At 44.5% G+C, this 20,746-nt stretch overlaps 1 protein-coding gene across 1 annotated transcript; it reads right to left on the reverse strand.

Moving 5' to 3' along the window:
- Positions 1-2,133: 2,133 nt before the first annotated feature.
- Positions 2,134-19,656, reverse strand: LOC133443743 (uncharacterized). Its single transcript, XM_061720935.1, has 6 exons — positions 19,555-19,656; positions 19,396-19,429; positions 6,914-7,359; positions 6,638-6,780; positions 3,680-3,716; positions 2,134-3,503 (listed from the first exon to the last, which is right to left on the reverse strand). Exons 3-6 carry the CDS (start codon positions 7,349-7,351, stop codon positions 3,498-3,500), a joined length of 624 nt encoding a protein of 207 aa, XP_061576919.1. The 5' UTR covers positions 7,352-7,359; positions 19,396-19,429; positions 19,555-19,656; the 3' UTR covers positions 2,134-3,497.
- Positions 19,657-20,746: the final 1,090 nt, after the last annotated feature.

A 20,746-nucleotide genomic window follows, 5' to 3' on the forward strand; every position in this document is an offset into this window, starting at 1 on the left:
CAAAACAAGAAGGAAGACAAATGTAAATATGACAGAAAAATCAAGTAAAAAAACAAACACAAGATGAATCTCAGAAAAAACAACTAACAGAGAAAGTAAATAATCAATGCTTAGAGGAAGCAAAAACAATCTCTAGAAGACTGAAAACTAAAGGAAACCAAAGACCAATCATTACATTTTTTGGAATATAAATATTATTATTACAACAACAATGTATGTATATATATATATATATAGTTTTGTATCACACTAATGTTCTGTATCTTTCGATTATATTGGATTTATACGACCAGATCCACCAGGAGCTCTGTCACTTCATAGTTGCTCTTTGCTACCAACTGACTTTTCAGCAGCGCCGAGACAAACAAAATTTTTTTTAAAGTGTCGCCGCTTGAAGCTTCTTTCACTCTCATTTTTTAACTTCATATCGAACATAAGTCACAGACCCAGCAGCAGGGGTTAATTTGTGCCGGATCCTGCCGGAACAAGATCCGGCACCTCTCGATTTTGGCCTCCCTGCGTTCCGGGACTTATTTGGGCAGATCCGGCACCTCTCGTATAAAACAATAATAATATAAAAAAGTTTTTTTTTAATGTATAAAAAATAATAATATGCATAAATTCTTTTACAGAACAAATCCCAAGCATTTCATGTTGTTTATAAAGATTTAACGTAATTTGAAAGAGTCAGAGATTTGTTGATGCAATGAAAAGATGGGCCAGCAAACCACGCCCCTGACCAAAAAAACTTTGGAAATTTGCTGGATCTGGGGAGGCAGCAGCGAGCAACGCAAACATGTCAAAAAGACAGCTGAATTTACTGTCTTTTTTCCAAAAGAAGGAAGAGTTGCATGATTCTTCAAAACGAATCAGAAAAGCAACAAGCGGCGATGAGGGCAGCTGCAGCACAATCAATGTGGTCCTTGCGCCGCGGAGCACATACACATGAATGGATTTGTGTCGGTTGCTGTGTGGATTATGTTCTCACTACAAATTAAAAAAACGGGCTGAAGCCCCCCCAAATTTGATCTCAGCCCCCCCAAAATTAAGAGGACATTTTTCCCTTTCCAACGATACCAATATTGTGTTTGTACAATTTAAAACGGCGTTATTTTTGGATTGATGCAGCCGCGTCTCTGCCTGCAGTCACTGCACTGTGTCCAGCAATGTCCCGCCCACAGCTCCATCTGATTGGTTACACACAGAGACAGGCACGGGAAACAGCCAATCAGCGGTGAAGGCTGTGCATGCTCTGTGTCTCACACAAACGGAGGGGATAATAAGTTTAACCGGGTAGAGAAGCTCCGGAGAGGATATGTTTCCAATGTAAATTAAGGCAGCACACACCCTATTATTGTTATTCTAGCTTTCCAAAATGCACCAGATTGATGCATTTAAATGCATTATGCTCAAAACATTTCCCGGGGGGGGAGGGGGGCACCCCGGAACCCCCCGGAACCCCCCGGGAAATGATTTGCTGCAAACGATGATGACATGTGCACATGTTCCCAAACATAGCAACAGCGCCCTCTGCTGTGCTTATGGCGGTATGGTCGTAGGCGGCAACTGCGGGTTCACAACTGTCTCCGCACACATATGAGCAAAACACAGAAATGCGACCAAAATGCGCATTCTGATGATGTCCACTTCCAAGTTTAAAGAGAAAAACGTATGAAATTAGTTTCTGTTTTAATTTCACCTTTTAGATTTTCAATTTCAGTGATGGACTATGTCGACCAAACTTCTCCGGTTAGTTAGATAGAGGCGCAATTAGTCGCACAATGCATTATTGACGTAATCAAGCCGTAAATGGAAATAATGTAAAATGTGGGTATGTAAAATGGCAACAGCAGGCTAAAGGAATGAATGAAACATGTTCTGAATGTATTGTAGTGATAGCAGAAAACTATTTTATCAGATATTTTACCAAACTTTTTGTTTAATCCTACGTAAAACTGCAGTTCTGAAAGAAAACCGCATTGTCTTCCCCCTACTGGTGAGTTGGTGTAACAGTTGGACTTTTACATTGAGCCACTTGTGAAATGAAGAAGTGAACTTTCTTAGTTGTGAAAATTATTTTATTGATAGATTCGTGTTTTAATAATTTTCATATGGAGAGAAAATCGACTCAAAACATTTGTGTGTGCGTATTATCTGATTTGTGGCTGAATTTGTGATATAAAATGAATATAACAAATACACTAACAAATGCAGAAAGATGAGGAATAAAGAATCAATACACAATTCGAAAAATAACCATAAAACAATGTTAATTATAGGGGAAGGATCAAAAAACAATATTTGACATGAAATATAAAATAGAGTGAACAATAACAAAATAAAATGAAGAAAATGGATGCCATGAGAAGTTTTCACCCTAACACTACCTGCCTCTGAAGCTAGACCTCCTCCAAAGCCCACAATAAGATATTGACAAAGCAGAACAGATGATCTATATTTTCTCTTTTCATTTTTTTGCTATTTAAAAAAATATATATTCAAAGCCCTTTGTGATTCTGTGCTGCCTGAAGGGAAAAGTCTGCAATACTCAAATTAATTTGAATGACTTCTCGCTCACTGTTGAAGGTGAAGGAGATGTGATGTTTTCAGATGTCCCTTATACTTTGGTATAACCTTAACCAAAGCAAGATCAAATACATTTGAAAGACTTCAGGCCCAAATATGCTTGATGCCGAAGATATGTAGACTCATGGGGCCATTTTTCCCCTTGAGGATCCATTCCTTGATGCAGGAAATTAAGAATTACCACCGGAAACTGCAGGACAAGCAACTTAAGCAGTTGCAGACAATTTAGTGGTTCATTTCAACCACCACCGGTGTCTAAAACTGATGTCAAAACCCAGAAGTGAACTCTGGATGCACTCTGCCCACTAGCGGATGAATGGATTTAACAACCAAGGCAAAATCAAATCAGGTTTATTTGTATACGTAGCTCGTAATAGCCAGAAGGTTCCCAAAGTGATTTATATGAAGGTCCTAAAAAATAGCCTACAGAAAAGGGATCATTAAAACCAACGTGTAAAAACAGTTAATAAAAAAGTATGTACAGTGGTACTTAAAACCAAAAAAGATAAGTGGGTGCCAGGCCGTTAATCGCCTTAAAAACAAACATAGAAATTTTAAAATCAATTAAAAAAAAAAAAGGTGTATGGAAGTCTGATTTTGGAAGTAGCTTTCAGTGGAACTGATTTACAGGATTTGCTCAGATCTGACACTCATCCATGCTCGTGACCAAATCTACAGGGAGCAGAATTTTTCTGTTGTGCATGTTTTTCCTTTGTCTTTTTTTCTCTTTTTTGTTTGTTTGTTGTTTTTTTTTTGGTATAAAGTTACACTTGACAGCTTATCCAATAACCTTTTAAAGAACTGGGTCACTCGCTGAACTAGTCATCTCATCTCGATCAAACGGTGATCTTATGTAGAAACTTCATCCCTCCTACGATGTGGTGGTGGATAGACTTTATTTAGTCTCTCCACTACACCTGTGTGGACAGAGAAGAATGTTTTGGCTAAAACAAATTATAACAATGAAAGACTGTTAGAAGAAAAGAAACAAGAAGAACTTGATTACTAACCCACTATGTTGCTAGACAAATATTAATTTAAAGAAATGTAGATGAGCTTAATTCTAACTAGTGTTCAAACGGGGAAGACTTACGTTTGTGGTATCAGGAATCAAAGCATCATTTGTGGGGCTGAAACAAAACACACATTATTTTTTTTGCAGGTATGATGTTTCCTGTAGACTAGCAGCCTGCTGCTAGAGTTTTTTTTTTTCTATCAACTCATTTGATCCACTGGAAGGCTCATTCGGGGATCTGCAATCAGAACTCTCTGAAGATCCCGCAGGCTATTGACTGGAGTCCTCAATTTCCTCTGTAATTTCTGCCTGCCCAGCTTCAGCTTCAGCTTGGGAGGGGAGTGATGTATATCCCTCCATGTCCATACGTTTCATTTTTACACCGCTTCTGCCCTGGTCCCTGCTGGTTTACATTTGAGCAGACAACAATCACATGTGGAGTTCCCCAAGGTTCCATCCTGGGACCTCTTCTGTTTAACATGTACATACATGCTACCACTGGCACAGATTATAAAGAACAACTAAATAAACTACCATAGCTATGCAGATGACACGCAGATATATATTACAATGTCACTAAGAGGCCGAGGCCCTGTACAGGCTTTTGGTAAATGCATTGAGGAGATTAATGACTGGATGTGCTACAACTTTCTCCAGTTAAACAAAAATTAAACTGAGGTTATTGTCTTTGGAGCCAAAGGAAACGATTAAAGGTCACCACAGAGCTTCAATTTATACATCTGAAAACCACCAACCAGGCCAGAAATCTGGGTGTAGTGATGGACTCAGACCTAAATTTGGAATAACACATGAAGGCAATAACAAAGTCAGCCTACTATCACCTTAAGAATATATCTAGGTTAAAATATCTGATGTGTGAGCAGGACCTGGAAAAACCAGTCCATGCATTAATCTTTAGTAGCTTGATTATTGTAACAGCATCTTTACAGATCTACCTAAAAAATCAGTCATGTAACTTCAGCTCATTCAGAACTCTGCTTCACGAGTCCTCACTAAGACCAAAAAAGTGGACCACATCAGTCCAGCTCTGAGGTCTTTATCCTGGCTGCCTGTACATCAGAGGACATACTTTAAAGTTCTGATGCTGGTCTATAAAGCTCTGAATGGTCCAGAACCAGAACACATCAGTGACCTCCTGGCCCAGTATAAACCATCCAGACCCCTTAAGTCATCTGGATCATTTTTTTTTATCAGTTCCCAGAGTCAGAATCAGAAATGGAGAAGCTGCATTCAGCATCTATGCTCCACATGTCTGGAACAAGAAAGACTCAGATCAGCTGAAACACAGTGTATTTTAATCCAAGTTGAGGACTGTCCTATTCTCAGCTGCGTTTGAAGAAAACTCAAAATCTGCACGGATACTTTTCAAAACGTAATCATATTTTAACTAATGCTGTCAAGCGATTAAAAAAATGGGGGAGTTTATTAATTAAGATCTGTAATTAATTAATCTAATTAATCTCTTTTTTAATCTCACCTAAACATTACTGAGAAAAGTCCTCAACTTGACATGTTTTGCTTTAAATTCATTACATTATTGTGGCAGCTCAAAAGATTTATGTATTACAAAAACAAAGTGGCTTTATAAAGTCATTTTTTTTTTTTTAACAGACTTGAACAGATGCAGTCCTAGCCACTAGTTAGCCTCTCTGTCGCAGACGTGCACATGCTGCTCTCCTCGAGTTTAGTTTGGTGGAGAGCGTTGCTATGGCAACATCTTTGCTGCTAAAGTTAGCTGTGGCTGCGCTCGCGACCGGGTGCTTTGCGTTTATGTGGCTAAACTTGAGCTGCTTCGGTGGTGAGCAAAGTCCTTTCCACAAAGAAAACATATCACTCTACCTTTATCAAGGGTGCCGTCGGGGTGTTTTAGAAATGTAAATCCCCCATTCACTGGACCGACAACTTTAAAGCGATTAAAAACATAACGCACTAAATATGCCTGTAATTAATTATTCGCAATTAACACGCTAATTTGACACATCTAATTTTAACTACTGATTTTATCTTTGTCCTATCTACTGTTCTTATTTCTTTCTTTCTTTTATTTTAAATCATGCTTTTTATTTCTATTTTAATGTCTTTGTAAAGAACTTTAAATCACCTTGTTGTTGAATTGTGCTTTAGAAATAAATTTGCTTGCCTACAGTGCAGAGGGACACCGAAAAGATCCACTTTCAATCCACAGTTATTCATTAGAAGTATCTCATAACCATAATTGTGCTTCATGGTTTTTGTAGTTTGTTGTTCTGGTCTGCCCCTATTTTTCTCTTCTGTACATGTTTGCAGGCCAGAGTTTCAGGTGCTGCATGCTGACACGCAGTCCCACCATCTGAGCACCTGAGTGTCTGCGGTTTACATCTATTTATCTAGTCATCTCTGTAGTACACCAACTAGCCATGTATCAGTCATATGTACATAGAACTCTTAGTTCTCCAGCTAACAAATAAGTAATACTAATATATCTTGTACTTTGTACCATTATCAATATATCTGTGCCTCTCCACTCTCTGTTCTTCATCCTCTCTTTCCTATTTCCCTTTTCCTGCTCTTCCCAGCTGGTCTTTGGCAGCAGTGTGCCCCCTTATGATCCAGGTCCTGCTCAAGGTTTCCTCCGTCTTAAAGGGGAGTTTTTCTTGCCACTATTTGGCTTAAGGTTTTTATCCTGGTAGGGGAGTTTTTACCTGCCCTATTTATGTAATTATTGCTCGGGGGTCATGTTCTGCGTCTCAGGAAAGCGGCTTAAGACAACTTGTATTGTAATAGATGCTATATTAATAAAATTTAATTGAACTGGATAGGGAAATGATCACTTCCTTACATTTATGCATCACCCATACGTGTTTCAATCATGCTAAGTCAATCTGGGTATAAAACAGGATTTCTCTTGGTGTCAACTTTCATATGATAATGACATGTCCAGGTACTTTGTCTTTGTGCCGGGCTCCCTCACTATAAAAATACTCCCTTTTTGGGTGAAACAAATATTTACTTATTCAACTTTGGTTCATCTTTCACCTTGGGTGCTCTTCATCGTTGCAGCACGATTTGATGAAGCCAGGACAGCAGCACGTTTGGAGTTTTTCACACTGCTTTTTAAAGCAGAACTCAATGATTCCATAAAGAACAGTAACCACTCCTGCAATCCCAAGTCCAATGAGCTAAATCAAAAATACAACAAAAAAATATAACACATTACACATAACAATGTAAAATTAAGTTTGTTACAAGCAATGTCAAACAGGCAATTGATTATTAAGTGCAGAACATTATATACATCATATTATTCCTTACCTGAGAGATTGAATACCACTCCTGTGTCTTGAGCATTGAATCGACACCTAAAGTTGAGTTGTTACACCATCTCTGACGACCGGCACCATTCATTAATGTATACGTGCCTGACCAGTCTGTTTTTGCACAGGCAAAGTACCGACCATCAAGAAACAGCAGGATTATCCATGAAATAGCTGGATAGCAGCTCGAACAAATGGCTTTACATGACCTTGGTCTTTGAATACTCAGGCTCAGCACAAAGAACACAATGGTAGGACTAACAAAAAAAAGAGATACATTCATTTTATTCCATTTTGGATCACACGCACATACAAACTCCACCTCCACCAACTTCTCCAAGGCAATAAGGACCACCACCAAAACTGTATTAATCACAAAAGGGTTATTCCTCAGTTTTTCCACCGCTGCAGATATCCAGGGATTATTCCTTTGCATATTTACCTCTGCATGAAGAGTGAAGAGAGAGAGAAACAATGTATTACTTTCTAAAGTAATGTTTTATCTTTCTCTGTTGAGCCCTATCAAGTTCTTTTGACCACAAAGCAGCAGTAGTTTCCTTCCTCTCTGACTACTAGATACAGCCAGGTTGGGGATGTTTTATTTTGTTTTTTAAGATTTTTATTCTCTTTTTTTTTTTAAATAATACTCAGAGGTAACAGCAATGGTTGGGGATGTTGAATGAAGAATAATAATAATAATAACTAGAAAATTTCAGGAAATTTTGATATGGGCATGCCCTACTGCCCATTCGTCCCCTCTCGCTGCTTTGGTTTGGGGCTGTAGTGTTTGTGTTCGGGGGGGTTCTATGTCAGTTTGAGGTGTTTACGGTTGTATTGCATTCATTCCTGGGAGCATTCCTGTGCTCCCAATAGTTATTAATGGGATGCGCTTTTTGGCATCTAGCGTCCCACGGTAACGCTTTTGACTGAAAAAAGAATTTCCCATCGAGGCACGATGGACACGCATGTAACGATGTATACCATGCATGGGTGCACGTTCCGGTTCAGCCTACATTAACGGATAGGTTTTTTTTTCACCATGGTAAAAAACCCCATCCGAATGAATGGGGCCATTTGGCCTGGATTTTGACATAAAATTTCCTTAAATCACAGCTTCATGAAATTTGAATAGGTTGAAGTGCACAGCGTGCCGAGTCGGGGGAACATTTGTACGATGTCTCTACGATAACCTGTTGCCTGGCAACAAGCGTCCAAAGTCGAACAGAAAAAAACAAAAAAATGGAAGGTCAATATCGCAAAAACTGTAATAATTGGCATAATGACGTTGTACAGTCCGTTACTGCCAATCGGGCCGAGTGTTTGAAAGTTCGAACGATGTCTCTACGATAAAGTTCGGCCGACCAATAAGCGTCCGAATTTTCGCCTTTTTTTTTTGCTTTTTGGCATCTAGCGTTGCCACGGTAACACTTTTTACTGAGAAAAGTAATGCTCAGTGAGGCACGATGGAGTCGCATCTAACGATATATGCCACGCATCAATTCACTTTCTGGTTCAGCCTACATTAATGGATAGGTTTTTTTTTCACCATGGTAAAAAACCCCATCCGAATGAATGGAGCCATTTGGCCTGGATTTTGACAAAAAATTTCCTTAAATCACAGCTTCATGAAATTTGAGTATGTTGAAGTCCACAGCGTGCCGAGTCGGGGAACATTTGTACGATGTCTCTACGATGACCTGTTGCCTAGCAACAAGCGTCCAAAGTCAAACATAAAAAAAAAATTTAAATTAAAGGTCAATATCGCAGAAACTATAATAATTGCAATAATGAGGTTGTACGGTCCGTTAGTGCCAATTGGGCCGGGTGTTTGAAAGTTTGAACAATGTCTCTACGATAAAGTTCGGCCGAGCAATAAGCGTCCGAATTTTCGCCTTTTTTTTGCTTTTTGGCATCTAGCGTTGCAACGGTAACTCCTATTACTGAGAAAAGTAATACCCATCAAGGCATGATGGAGACGCATCCAACGATGTATGCCATGCATGAACCTAACCTAACCTGGTCGGGACCAGGTTTATCTCAATGAACCTCGAGTTTCTCTGTGTCTCCGCCTCTTTCAGAGCCACACGCACATTTGATTTCCTCATTCATTCAGTCGGCAGGCGAGTTTTGGCGAAGTTCTGCCATCTGTCATTAAAAACAGAGTCAGTATATATATTAGAAGTCCATTGTCACGAACATGGCATGTCCTTTTGATGAAGACCCAATTGATGAAGGTGCAGCATTAATGCGCAGAGAATTAAATATTCGTCGAGAGATGGTTATCAGACCGCGTAATACATGTATATCACATAGTCTCATTACAGGCAAAGCAATATATGTTAATCCTTTATTTGATATAATTTTGATGATTGAATTGTTTATTGATTTCATAATATATTCTAATTTTTTGAGATTTTTTATTTGGGGTTTTCATAAACTGTGAGCCATAATCACCAAAATTATAACAAATAAAGGCTTGAAATATCTCACTTTGTATGTAGTGGGAAATAATATTTGTTTCACCTTAAGTTGAATTTACTACGAATGAAGTTTTGCAATATATTCAAATTTTCCGACCTCCACCTGTATATTATTACATAAATAAATAAGAGCACAATATGTGTCTGTATTGGTTCAATACGGAACGCAACTTTTAATTCCCAATTACGGAACAATTCCGTATTTCAAGGGACGGGTGGCAAGCCTATCATAAACCTGTCCAAGCCATAAAATGAGTTCTATTTCGTCCCTACTGACCGCCAGGCGGTGCTGTAAGCACTGGATATCTCCCCTCGCGCATGCGCATGTCGAGTACAATACCAACAATGTCACGTCACCCGTGACCCCTGCATGACCCCCGGAAGGGGTATATCTTCCGGGGTCAAGCATGGGATCGGCTCCTCATTCTTCTCGCATCGCGCTGAAGTACAGGACGGAAATAGAAGGCTGGTTAAAAGCTTCTTCCTTTCCTCCCTAAAACCGCCAGCCTCTGTGCAGCTTCGTGCCGTAAGGTAGGAGTAACGATCTCTGTCGTCCTCCGAGGGGCTGTGGCCACGCGGTATTTATTGGTGTTCGTTGCGGCGGCGGCGGCGTCTCCCCGCCCCGCCCCCCTGGCCCAGCTGACAGAAGGTAAGCTGTTGGCTGCGCCCGACACCTGAACATTCTGTGCAGTTATTTTTTCTGCTGAAAAAAAAAAAAAAAAAAAGGAAGACAGAAAGGGATTATTTTTTTCTTTGGAAAAAACAATACAAACACCTTTTTTGGTCTTTCTTACAGCCGTGGTGAAGGCCACGCCCCTCTCCCACCGGCTCATTTGTGGTGACGGCAGCGTTTCGCTCCCTCTCCCACTTTATTAATGTGACATTATTTTTTCCTTGCAGATTATTTTTTTCTTTTGAAAAAAAAAAAAAAAAGGAAAAAAAGAAGACAGAAAAGGATTATTTTTTTCTTTTGAAAAAAACAATTCAAACACCTTTTTTGGTCTTTCTTACAGCCGTGGTGAAGGCCACGCCCCCCTTCCACCGGCTCATTTGTGGTGACGGCAGCGTTTTGCTCCCTCTCCCACTTTATTAATGTGACAACATTGTTTTTTTCCTTGCAATTATTTTTTCTTAAAAAAAAAAAAAAAAAAGGAAAAGAAAAAGGAGAGGATTGTTCTCTTCCTTTTGAGTAAAGACGCCTTTTTTGCCTTTTCTCATAGCCGTGGTGACGGCAGCGTGGCCCTCCCCTCTCCCACCTGCACATCGGTGGTGACGGCAGCGTGCTCGCTGTGGTGACGGCAGCGTTTCCGCTCCCCTCTCCCACTGACACACCCGTATTGACGGCAGCGTGGCCCTCCCCTCTCCCACCTGCATATCGGTGGTGACGGCAGCGTGCTCGCTGTGGTGACGGCAGCGTTTCCGCTCCCCTCTCCCACTGACACATCTGTGCTGACGGTAGCGTGGCCCTCCCCTCTCCCGCCTGCATATTGGTGGTGACGGCAGCGTGCTCGCTGTGGTGACGGCAGCGTTTCCGCTCCCCTCTCCCACTGACACCTACGTGGTGACGCAGCGTGTCCGCTCCTCTCTCCTGCCAGCACATCCGTGGCGACGGCAGCGTGTCCGCTCCCTCTCCCACCGGTCGCTGTGATGGAGCGTTCATGCTCAGGGTGCATGGCCGCCCTGGATCCTGCGGTTGACCAGGACCTCTGCGTGTCATGCCTGGGCCCTGAGCAGCCGGGGCCGTCGGCCAGCCTCCCCTCATCCCAGCCGCAGTCTTCTCTGAAGCGATCGGCAAAGAGAGTGGTGGGGGCCCCCAAACGACGGCGGATGACGAGCCAGCTCTCCTCAAAGGTAGATCGCTTGGCTGCCGACATGGAGCAGATGAAGGCGCTCCTCCTCAATCTGCAACCTGGTACTGGCCAGGTGGAACCTGCCATGCCAGAGTTTGCTCTGGGGTCGCCACCGCCGCTGCCAGAGGACGCCATCTCCATTGCAGCCTCGGCGAGCCACTTCAACGTGCCATCAGGGGACCCGGCCTCACAGCGCTCGGGGTTCTCCTCGCACTCATCTGCCCAGAGCTCTCGGGAGGGGACGGCTTGTTCCTCCGTGGAGAGCGTGATCCGCACTGCCCTGGCACACTTGCAGCTGGATGCACCGCGTGCGGAGGTGGCCTCTAGCGCCTTCCACAGGCGCAATCCTTCTCCGGTGGAATTCACCATTCCGCCGTCGTCGGATTTTTTGAGGGAGCTGCACTCATGCTGGAGAGATGTCACAGCCCTCTCCAGGCTGACAGCTGATGACCGCGCTCTGACGGCGATGGAGGACGCGGCAGTGGCTGGTCTCCACCACATGCCCCCCATCGAGCCCTCCATTGCAGCGCTGATAGTGGCTCCTGATGAGGCTCTGAAGCCAGATCCCAAGTGCCCCTCTACCCAGTGTAGGGTTACTGATGGGCATATTTGTAAGGCTTATGACACAGCGGCGCGCATCGGCCGGCTGGGGAACACCCTTTCTCATCTGCTACTGGCTCTCTCCACCTCCCTGCAGGGTGCACAGGTGGACGGTTCCACACGGGACTTGTGTGATGTGTCCCTACAGGCTTTTGCCTCCCAGACGAGGGAGCTGGGGCGGCTGATGTCCACCCTGGTGCACACGCGCCGTCATGTCTGGCTGGCGCAGTCACCCCTGACAGAGACTGCTCGCAGGGCTCTTCGTCAGGCACCGGCAGAACCGGGGGAGCTGTTTGGGGCAACTGCCCTGGAAGCTCTGGACCGCACCGCCCTGGCCGATGAGACCAGGCAGCGACTGGTGCACCTTCACAGGAGGGCGCCCGCTTCCAGTACACCGAGGGGTCCTTCGTCCGCCCCTGGACGTCGCCCCCAACCACCTGCCCACGGGAGCCAGCGCAGCTCCCAATGGCCCGTTGGACGGCCTGCCGGGGGCTTTCGCCCCCCTGTGCGCGGACCGCCCCGGCAGAGTCTGGGTGTTGACCTCGACCATCGCCCCCCCGGCACGTCCAGAGGCCGGGGGAGACGACGCTAGGGCCACGGGGCCGGTCGTCGGCTGCTTTTCCCGGCAACAGCTCAGTTACTGGGCTGCCTGCTCATCGGGGCCCGGGTGGTTTCCACCCTAGCCCAGGGGTACGTATTGCAGTTCTGACACCGGCCTCCTACCTCCAGCCGGGTTGAGATGACCATCGTCAGAGACCCGGCAAACATTCTGGCCCATCATAGCACCATCATGCCGGTGGACCCCCCGCCGCGGCCTGGGGGTTCTACTTGAGCTACTTTCTCGTCAGCAACAGAGACGACGGACGTCGTCCCATCTTGGCCCTGAGGGACCTCGACGAATACGTGAAGGTCCTGCCCTTCCGGAGGCTTGACCACAGCAGATGCTCTGCGTTGGTCAGGAGGAAGTGGTTTGCAACTGTGGACCTACAGGGCGCTTGTTTCACGTGCCGGTCGCGGCACGTCACCGGTGGTTCCGGGGGTTCGCCTACCGGGGCCACCGTTGTCGGTTCAGGGTGCTCCTGTGCGGACCCCCCCTGTCACCGAGGATTTTTTCACCAGGTGCGTGGTGGCAACCCTTGCCCCTCTTATACCTTTGGGCCTGCTGTCGCTACGCCCCCTGCAATGTGCAGCCCTCGCCTGGATGGCAAGACGCACAGGCGCAGGCTGGTCAGGGTTTCGCAGGTGTGTGTCAATACCCTTGCACCCTGGAAAGACGGGACATTCCGGCTGAGGGGTGTGCCCTTAGATGCGGTCCCCTCCCTGCCGGGAGGCTGTCATAAGTGGTCCGCACGCGCCGCATCAACGTGCTGGAGCTCTGGGCTCTGCACTTCACACTAACATTTTTTTTTTGCAACTCCTGTGGGGGGGGGCACGTGCCGGGTCAGTCAGACAGTGTGTCCACTGTTCCTTGATCGGCCACCAGAGGGGGCCCCGACTCTGCACAGCTGCTGCAGGTGTCCCGGGGCCTCCTAGCGGGGACAGCTCCTCGCCTGCCCGGCCTTCGGGCGATGTTCCTGCCTGGAGACAGGAACCGGGTGACGGACTTCCTCTCCCGGCGCAAGCCGCCTTTGCAGAGGGTCCCCCAGAGGGCTCACGGGCTCCTCTTGGTGGCCCCCTTCCGACCGGGGAAACGTAGTTTCCACTGCTGCGGAGGCTCTGCTGCGACACGACATGACGCCCCCCAGAGGGACCGTCTTTTCCAGCCGGGGATTCAGGTTTTGCACCCCGACCCCGTCGTTGTTGGCTCTGAGTCTGGCCGCTGCGGCGCCCGACCCATTGTTGTCAAGCTGTCCTGAACCCGTCAGGGCTGGCATCTCGAATGCCCATGTGCCTCCCACCCGCCTCTGGTATGAGTGCGAGTGGGGGAGATTCTCTGCCTGGTGTGCAGACGGGGCAGAGGACCCTGTTCTTTGCCCCGTGGCCACGATCCTGGGGTTCCTTTCGGTCCCTCCTGGATGGTGGCCGTGCTCAGTCCACTTTAAGGGTGCATGTGGCGGTCATTTCATCGCAACATGCCCTGGTTGAGAATGCCACCGTGGGGTGCCACCGGCTGGTTTCTCTTTCTCAGGGGGGCTCTGAGGCTACGCCCCCCCCACCCCCCCGAGGGGCCCAAAGGCCCCAGTTTTTGGTTCCATTCGATTTTATTTATATAGCGTCTAATACAACAGATGTTGTCTCTAGACGCTTTCCAGAGAACCAGAACATATACGTGAATATAAACCCCCGAGCAGTGTGGGACCTGCCCATGGTGCTAGGTGCCCTCTCTTCTCCACCCTTTTGGGCCCTTGGCCCGGGTGGGCCTGAAGTGGCTCTCTATGGAGATAGCTTTTCTCCTCGCCATGACATCGGCGAGTCGATGAGTTACATGCCCTGTCAGTCGGCTCAGGGGCTATGTTGTGGCCGAACGTGGCGTTCCTGCCCTAGGTCCTGCAGAGAGTGGGCCGAGCCCTTTTGTGCCCCGTACGGGCCCTTGCTGCTTATGCTACCGCGCCTGTGCGACGGTCGGAGCAGCTTGTTCTCTGCCATGGTGGCCCCAACAGGGGGCGTGCTGTTTCTGGACAGCGCCGTCCCACTGGGTGGTGGACACCGTCGAGCGCGCCCACAGGGCCAGTGGCCGCCCCTTACCAGTGGGGGTGAGGTGCCACTCGGCCAGAAGCGTTGCAGCTTCTTGGCTGCCCTGCAGGGGGTGCCTCTGGAGGACATCTGCACCGCGACTTCGTGGACGTCGCCAGACACGTTCTCCAGGTTTTACCGGATCAATGTCGCCACTCTCCAACCATTGGGCGTGGTTCTACTCCCGGGTCCTTCTGCCCCTGATCAGTGAGGTATGTGACCGGGATTCTATGTGACATTGTTGGTATTCGTCATCCAGTGCTTACAGCACCGCCTGGCGGTCAGTAGGGACGAAATAGAACGAAAGTTACGCCTGTAACTACGGTTCTATGAGTCCCGGATGACCGCCAGGCCTGCCGGTCACTCCGAATCCTCGTGCTCTCGCGAGAAGATTCTAGGAGCCGATCCCATGCTTGACCCCGGAAGATATACCCCTTCCGGGGGTCATGCAGGGGTCACGGGTGACGTGACATTGTTGGTATTGTACTCGACATGCGCATGCGCGAGGGGAGATATCCAGTGCTTACAGCACCGCCTGGCGGTCATCCGGGACTCATAGAACCGTAGTTACAGGCGTAACTTTCGTTCCACAGGATTGCAGGTGAATGGTGTAGAGATCTGTTCAATTAATTTTATATTATATTCTGTTCTGCGGTGTTACTCTTTTTTCGAAAAACATGTTCAAATTCGCCGTAAGCGCGCATTCAAATCTCTAATTCCATTCGGGTGAAAAAAGCAGACCTCCTCTTTCCCGTTGCCATGGTGACTCGTCGAATCAGGGCTCCATTGATGCTGGCTTTTTATAGTTGTGGCGCACGCGCTTAACTCCAGGTGAAACTACTTAGAGTTGAGTAAATTAACTCTAAACCGCTGTTCTGGAACCGAAAACTCAGAGTTTCCGATCTCAGAGTAGATCAACTAAGAGTTCAGGATTAGACTCAGAGTTTGTTGAACCTGCTTTGTGAAACGGACTCCACAAGTCCAGACTTGTGATTGTGGGAATGGAGAAACAGCCTTTGGTTTGGCCTCACTGGCTCCACCAACATCATAAGAGTTGGCTGGATGCAGGAGATGGAGCGTGCAGCATAGCCGTCCTGAATAACAACAGGATTTGTGTAGCGACTTCCCCCAAATCATGTTGCACAAATATAAGTATTCCTCTGCACCTCCTGCCGTTTCTTTAGTTGACTCCAGAAAACGCTTCAATTTGTGAATGACCCAAGTTTTGTTTCTTACAAAGTCACAGTCTGTCATTTTATACTAGAATATGGTACTGTTGAAAATGACTACATCCTTATTTCTGGTCTTTTTAACATTCATATTGATTGTACCAATGATCACCTTGCCAACCATTTTATTGAACTGTTATCCTCTTTTGAACTCATACAACATACTGCTGGGGCTACTCATAATCAGGAGCACACTCTTGATTTGGTTATTTCCAAAGGTCTTGACATAACCCCTGAGTCTGAGTGTACTCTTGATGTTGGGATCTCTGATCACTTTTGTATCTTCTTTAATGTTGTCTGGACAACTAAAATTATACCTGGGTTAAAACTAGTCAAAAGACGCACCATTGCTGCTGACACAGCTGGTAGCTTTATTGCTAAATATACCAATGCTGCTAGATTATTTGGGCCATACTCTGACCCTAACCTGGACTTTACTCCGTCTCCGTTGTCTTCATGTGACAAATTGATCAATGACTTTAGTCGTTTAGTGACGCAAATTATGGATGACATAGCGCCTATTAAAACCAAATTAATTTCTGGCAAGACAAAAGCACCATGGAGGAATGTGAAAACAGTGAGGGCCCTTAAAAGGAACTGCCGCAAATCCGAGCGCAAGTGGCGCAAGACCAAACTGCAGGCAGACTATAAGATATATAAAGATATGCTCAGCACTTATAACAAAGAAATAAAACAATCTAGACAGCAGTACTTCTCTCACTGACAATTCACATAACGCTAAGTTTCTCTTTAGCACAAGTGACAAACTCATTAATCCTCCGAGACCAATACCCACTGAGTTCCACTCCTCTGATAAATGTAATGAATTTGCATTTTACTTCAAATCCAAAATTCTGAACATTAGGAACAATATTGCGGCTTCCTCTGCTGGTGGACGTGACCCCTCTCCCTCTGCTCAGCACCATAGTGCCAGCACTCTTTCCAACTTCACCCTTACTCAGTGCAGTGAAATACAGGAAGTAGTACAACAGCTGAGCTCTGCGACCTGCTTGCTTGATCTTATGCCCACTAAACTGTTCAAAGATGTTTTTAACTGTATTGTTGATGATGTACTCAAAATTGTAAATACCTCCCCACAGTCTGGAATCTTTCCCTCAGGTCTCAAACATGCACCATTGATAAAAAAGAGTAACCTTGATCCATTCACTGTTGAGAACTAGAGGCCCATTTCAAACCTTCCATTCCTGGGGAAAATTTTGGAGAAGGTTGTCTACCACCAATTACACAGGTATCTTTCATATAATAGCCTGTGTGATGCCTACCAGTCTGGTTTTAGAAGAAAACACAGAGCAGAAACTGCCCTCATCAGAGTTATCAATGATCTGAAGATTAACACAGACAACCACAAAGTCTCTATTCTGTTACTTCTCGACCTTAGTGCAGCTTTTGATACTGTGGACCATGTCATTCTACTTCAGCGCCTTGAACAGTGTTTGGGCCTCAGAGGCACAGTTCTTAACTGGTTTTCATCATATCTAAGTGGTAGATCTTTCTCTGTTTCGGTTGGCAGCTATGAATCTGATAATGTCAGCCTTCAATATGGAGTCCCACAAGGGTCAATTCTAGGTCCCCTACTTTTCAATTTGTATATGTTACCACTTGTGTCCATCATTCGGCATCATAATATTCAATATCATTCTTATGCTGATGACACACAACTATATGTATCTGTTACTGCCAATCATTTGAGCCCAGTCAATGACCTCATTCAATGCATTGCAGATATCAAGTATTGGATGGCAACAAACTTTTTACAGCTAAATGAAGAAAAAACAGAGATTTTAATTGGTCCAAGTGCTCTGAGGCAACATATTCTCCCTTTATTAACTCCTCTGTCAGTAAAACCTTGTGAGCTTGTCAAAAACTTGGGTGTTTTTTTAGATGCTAATCTTAACTTCCAGAAACACATAGCAAATGTCTCCAGGACTGCCTTCTATCATCTTAGAAATATATCTAAAGTAAGATGCTTTCTGTGCAAGATGTGCAATATCTGTCTACCTCACACACATCCTACCTGCTTTATTTGGACTGTTTTTCTTTCTTCCCCGCACTGCACTACTTTTTATTTTTCATTCTAATGAATATACTGTTAAATTTTGTAATTATAATTTTTTACTTTTTTTACCCTTTCCCTGCATGTGTGTGTTGAGTGCACTGCTGCTGCACGAAGTGAATTTCCCCATTGAGGGAGAAATAAAGGACAATCTTATCTTATTTCTTATCTTATCTCAATGATGTAACCCGCAAATAACAATGTCAGCCTTGGCTCTGTTGGTGCAACCTTGGAACCTTGGTTTCTGGCCCGGAAACCGAAAGCCCTATTCCAAACCCAGCACTGGCCCAGAACCAGCTCTTGGTGGAAAAGGGGTTTTAAGTTTATGCTACCTTGGAACCGGTATTTGTGGCACGGAGCCAGTTCTTTGTAATTGGAAACAGAAAGCCCAGTTCCAAACTTCAGAGAGCACACCGATCTGCTGGTCCATGATGAAGACTGGATCATCAGCCGGTTTAGGTCACCAAGAGGATCTTTCTGGATCGCTACCCTGAACTGGTCCCAGCGACGCTCTACCAACGTTCCTACCAACACAAACCTTTCAGTGGGAGCTGCTTCCAGGTCATACATCTCTCAGTCGCCATGGCAACCGTATGGGCCGACTACTCTGGATAAAAGCCATATCCTAAAACATCCCATAACTGTGTCTGAACAGACAAACATTAAAATACAATTTGCAGCGAAAAACTGGTTCTCTAAAGTGGTCTTTTTAAAATAAAACTAACACATCACTGAAAATTTGGTTGGTATGAACTGATGTGACTCAGGAATATATGAATGGTGTTTATTGAATGTTTAGGCAACTTTCAGAGTCTTATATCGAGTCAGCCGCAGGTGCTTCAGGACTCCAGAAAGTGTTATTCCGGTGATGGAGGCCAGGAACCAGACCAGTCCCTCCTACAGCATTTTACTTTTTTCGTTATTACTCATGTTTGCACCTTCGATAATCACGTTGGCACAACTTGCCTTTATTTCTGCAGCAGATAAATCAGATTGGGATGCTTCAAGAATTAAATATAAGTTCATGCTGTTCACATTATTATACCCTACTTATGAGAGAGGTGATTGTGGACACTATTCTCCGAATTGTAAGACTCAAAACACTTTGGGTATATTGTGCTGTAACACATTTGAACATTTTAGTTTACACTTTTCTTTTTGTGGCATTCTTCAGATTAAAAAAAAGTTTCAAATATCTTATCAGTCTCTTCCTCTTTTTAACCAATATAAGTATATACAGTATCTTACAAAAACATTTATTTTTGTTGAGTCATAGCAATAACTGTTCTCTTTGCCTGTTCGTTTGAAAATCACATTTTGAGAGAAATATTTCAACGTGGTTTAAAGGCAGTGACAGTCATGTGAAAAATAACATACAACCTCTTTCAATTCTAAGTTTAAAGCAGCTCTCCCGCTTTTAAAAATGAGTTATTTCTGAGTTAGTTATAAACCAGTTTTAGGTTTTAGTTTAGGATGCAGGTTTATTTTAAAAAGTCCTAATGTTGTAACTCCAAAAATAAACTATCTTAATCTTAAATGTCCAAAGAACAGCATTTTCAAACAGATATGCTTACCTAGGGACTCAGAAGTCTTTGATGAGGACTGGAACTGTAGGAGTATAACACAACCACATTGTTATTTCTGACTCATATTGAGGCACGTATCTTTTACCCAGAAATAAAGACGTAAACTTAACAAAACTCACATGAATCAAATGAAATTTGAATTCTTACATTTACAGTACAAGGAGAGAGATCTTGGTCCCTGGAATGTCTCTTTGATTTTGTTTTCTCTTTCCCTCTGCTTTTAAATAAACAGGGAATTGAAGGCAGAGACTATCCTGGTAAAAAAAAGGGAGGACACAGCAACAGAAACAGATTTTTATTTGTTAACAGTCAAATGTTGTGCAACAGGGGGCGTGCTGGTTCAGTTATCAAAGAGTTATTAATGATTGTCGAAGGACAATCCTGCTCTTTATAGCTGCGCCCAGGAAGTCGAGGACTGCATTATGTAATTGGCAACTCTAACCAGGTGCTTATCAGCATAGAATTGGTTGCAGTTCCCCACCCTCCAAAAGTTCACCAGGTGCGGCGTTATAGAGGCATTAATCAAAATAACCTTGTAAAAATTTAAACCAATGTGTATTTGGTATCAATAAGAGACCGAAAAATTAGATGCGGACTACTAAATACAGTATACGATCGTTAAGCTCCAAGTCTCTGTTAGTAAATGATCTAATTACAGAGAGCAGGAGTGATATTTTCTGTTTAATAGAAACATGGCTACAGGAGGAAGAGTATGTTAGTTTGAATGAATCGACTCCGCCCGGCTACTTTAATCATCATATTCCTAGAAGCACGGGCCGAGGCGGAGGAGTCGCAGCGATTTATAACTCCAGTCTCTAAACAAAAACTGAACCTAAGTGCCTAAAAGCCTCACGCTTAGTCTGAAATTCCCGAGCTGGATATCAGAGAAGACAGTTTTGTTAGTGGTAGTGTACCGCCCCCCTGCTGGTGCTTATCTAGAGAATCTGTCTGAATTTTCAGATTTCCTATCTGGTTTATTGATTAGTACAGATAAATTCATCATAGTGGGTGACTTTAATATTCATATGGATGTTGAAAGCGATAATCTTAAATTAGTTTTCAATTCTCTTCTAGAATCGATGGGTATCTCACATAAAGTGGATAAACCGATGCACTGTTTTAATCATACCCTGGATCTCGTTCTCACCTACGGTGTTGAAACTGATGATCTGTTGGTGTCACCTGTAAACTCCCTTTTATCCGACCATTATTTAATAACCTTTGAATTTAATATTGTCAATGTTGAAGCGCAAAATAGAAGGTATTATTGTAGCAGATGTTTGTCCGATGAAGCTATTGCTAAATTTAGGGAGGCCATTGCTCATCTTACGACAGTGGA

The sequence above is a fragment of the Cololabis saira genome, chromosome 5 (genome assembly GCF_033807715.1).
Source record: "Cololabis saira isolate AMF1-May2022 chromosome 5, fColSai1.1, whole genome shotgun sequence".
In the NCBI taxonomy this organism is placed as follows: domain Eukaryota; kingdom Metazoa; phylum Chordata; class Actinopteri; order Beloniformes; family Belonidae; genus Cololabis; species Cololabis saira.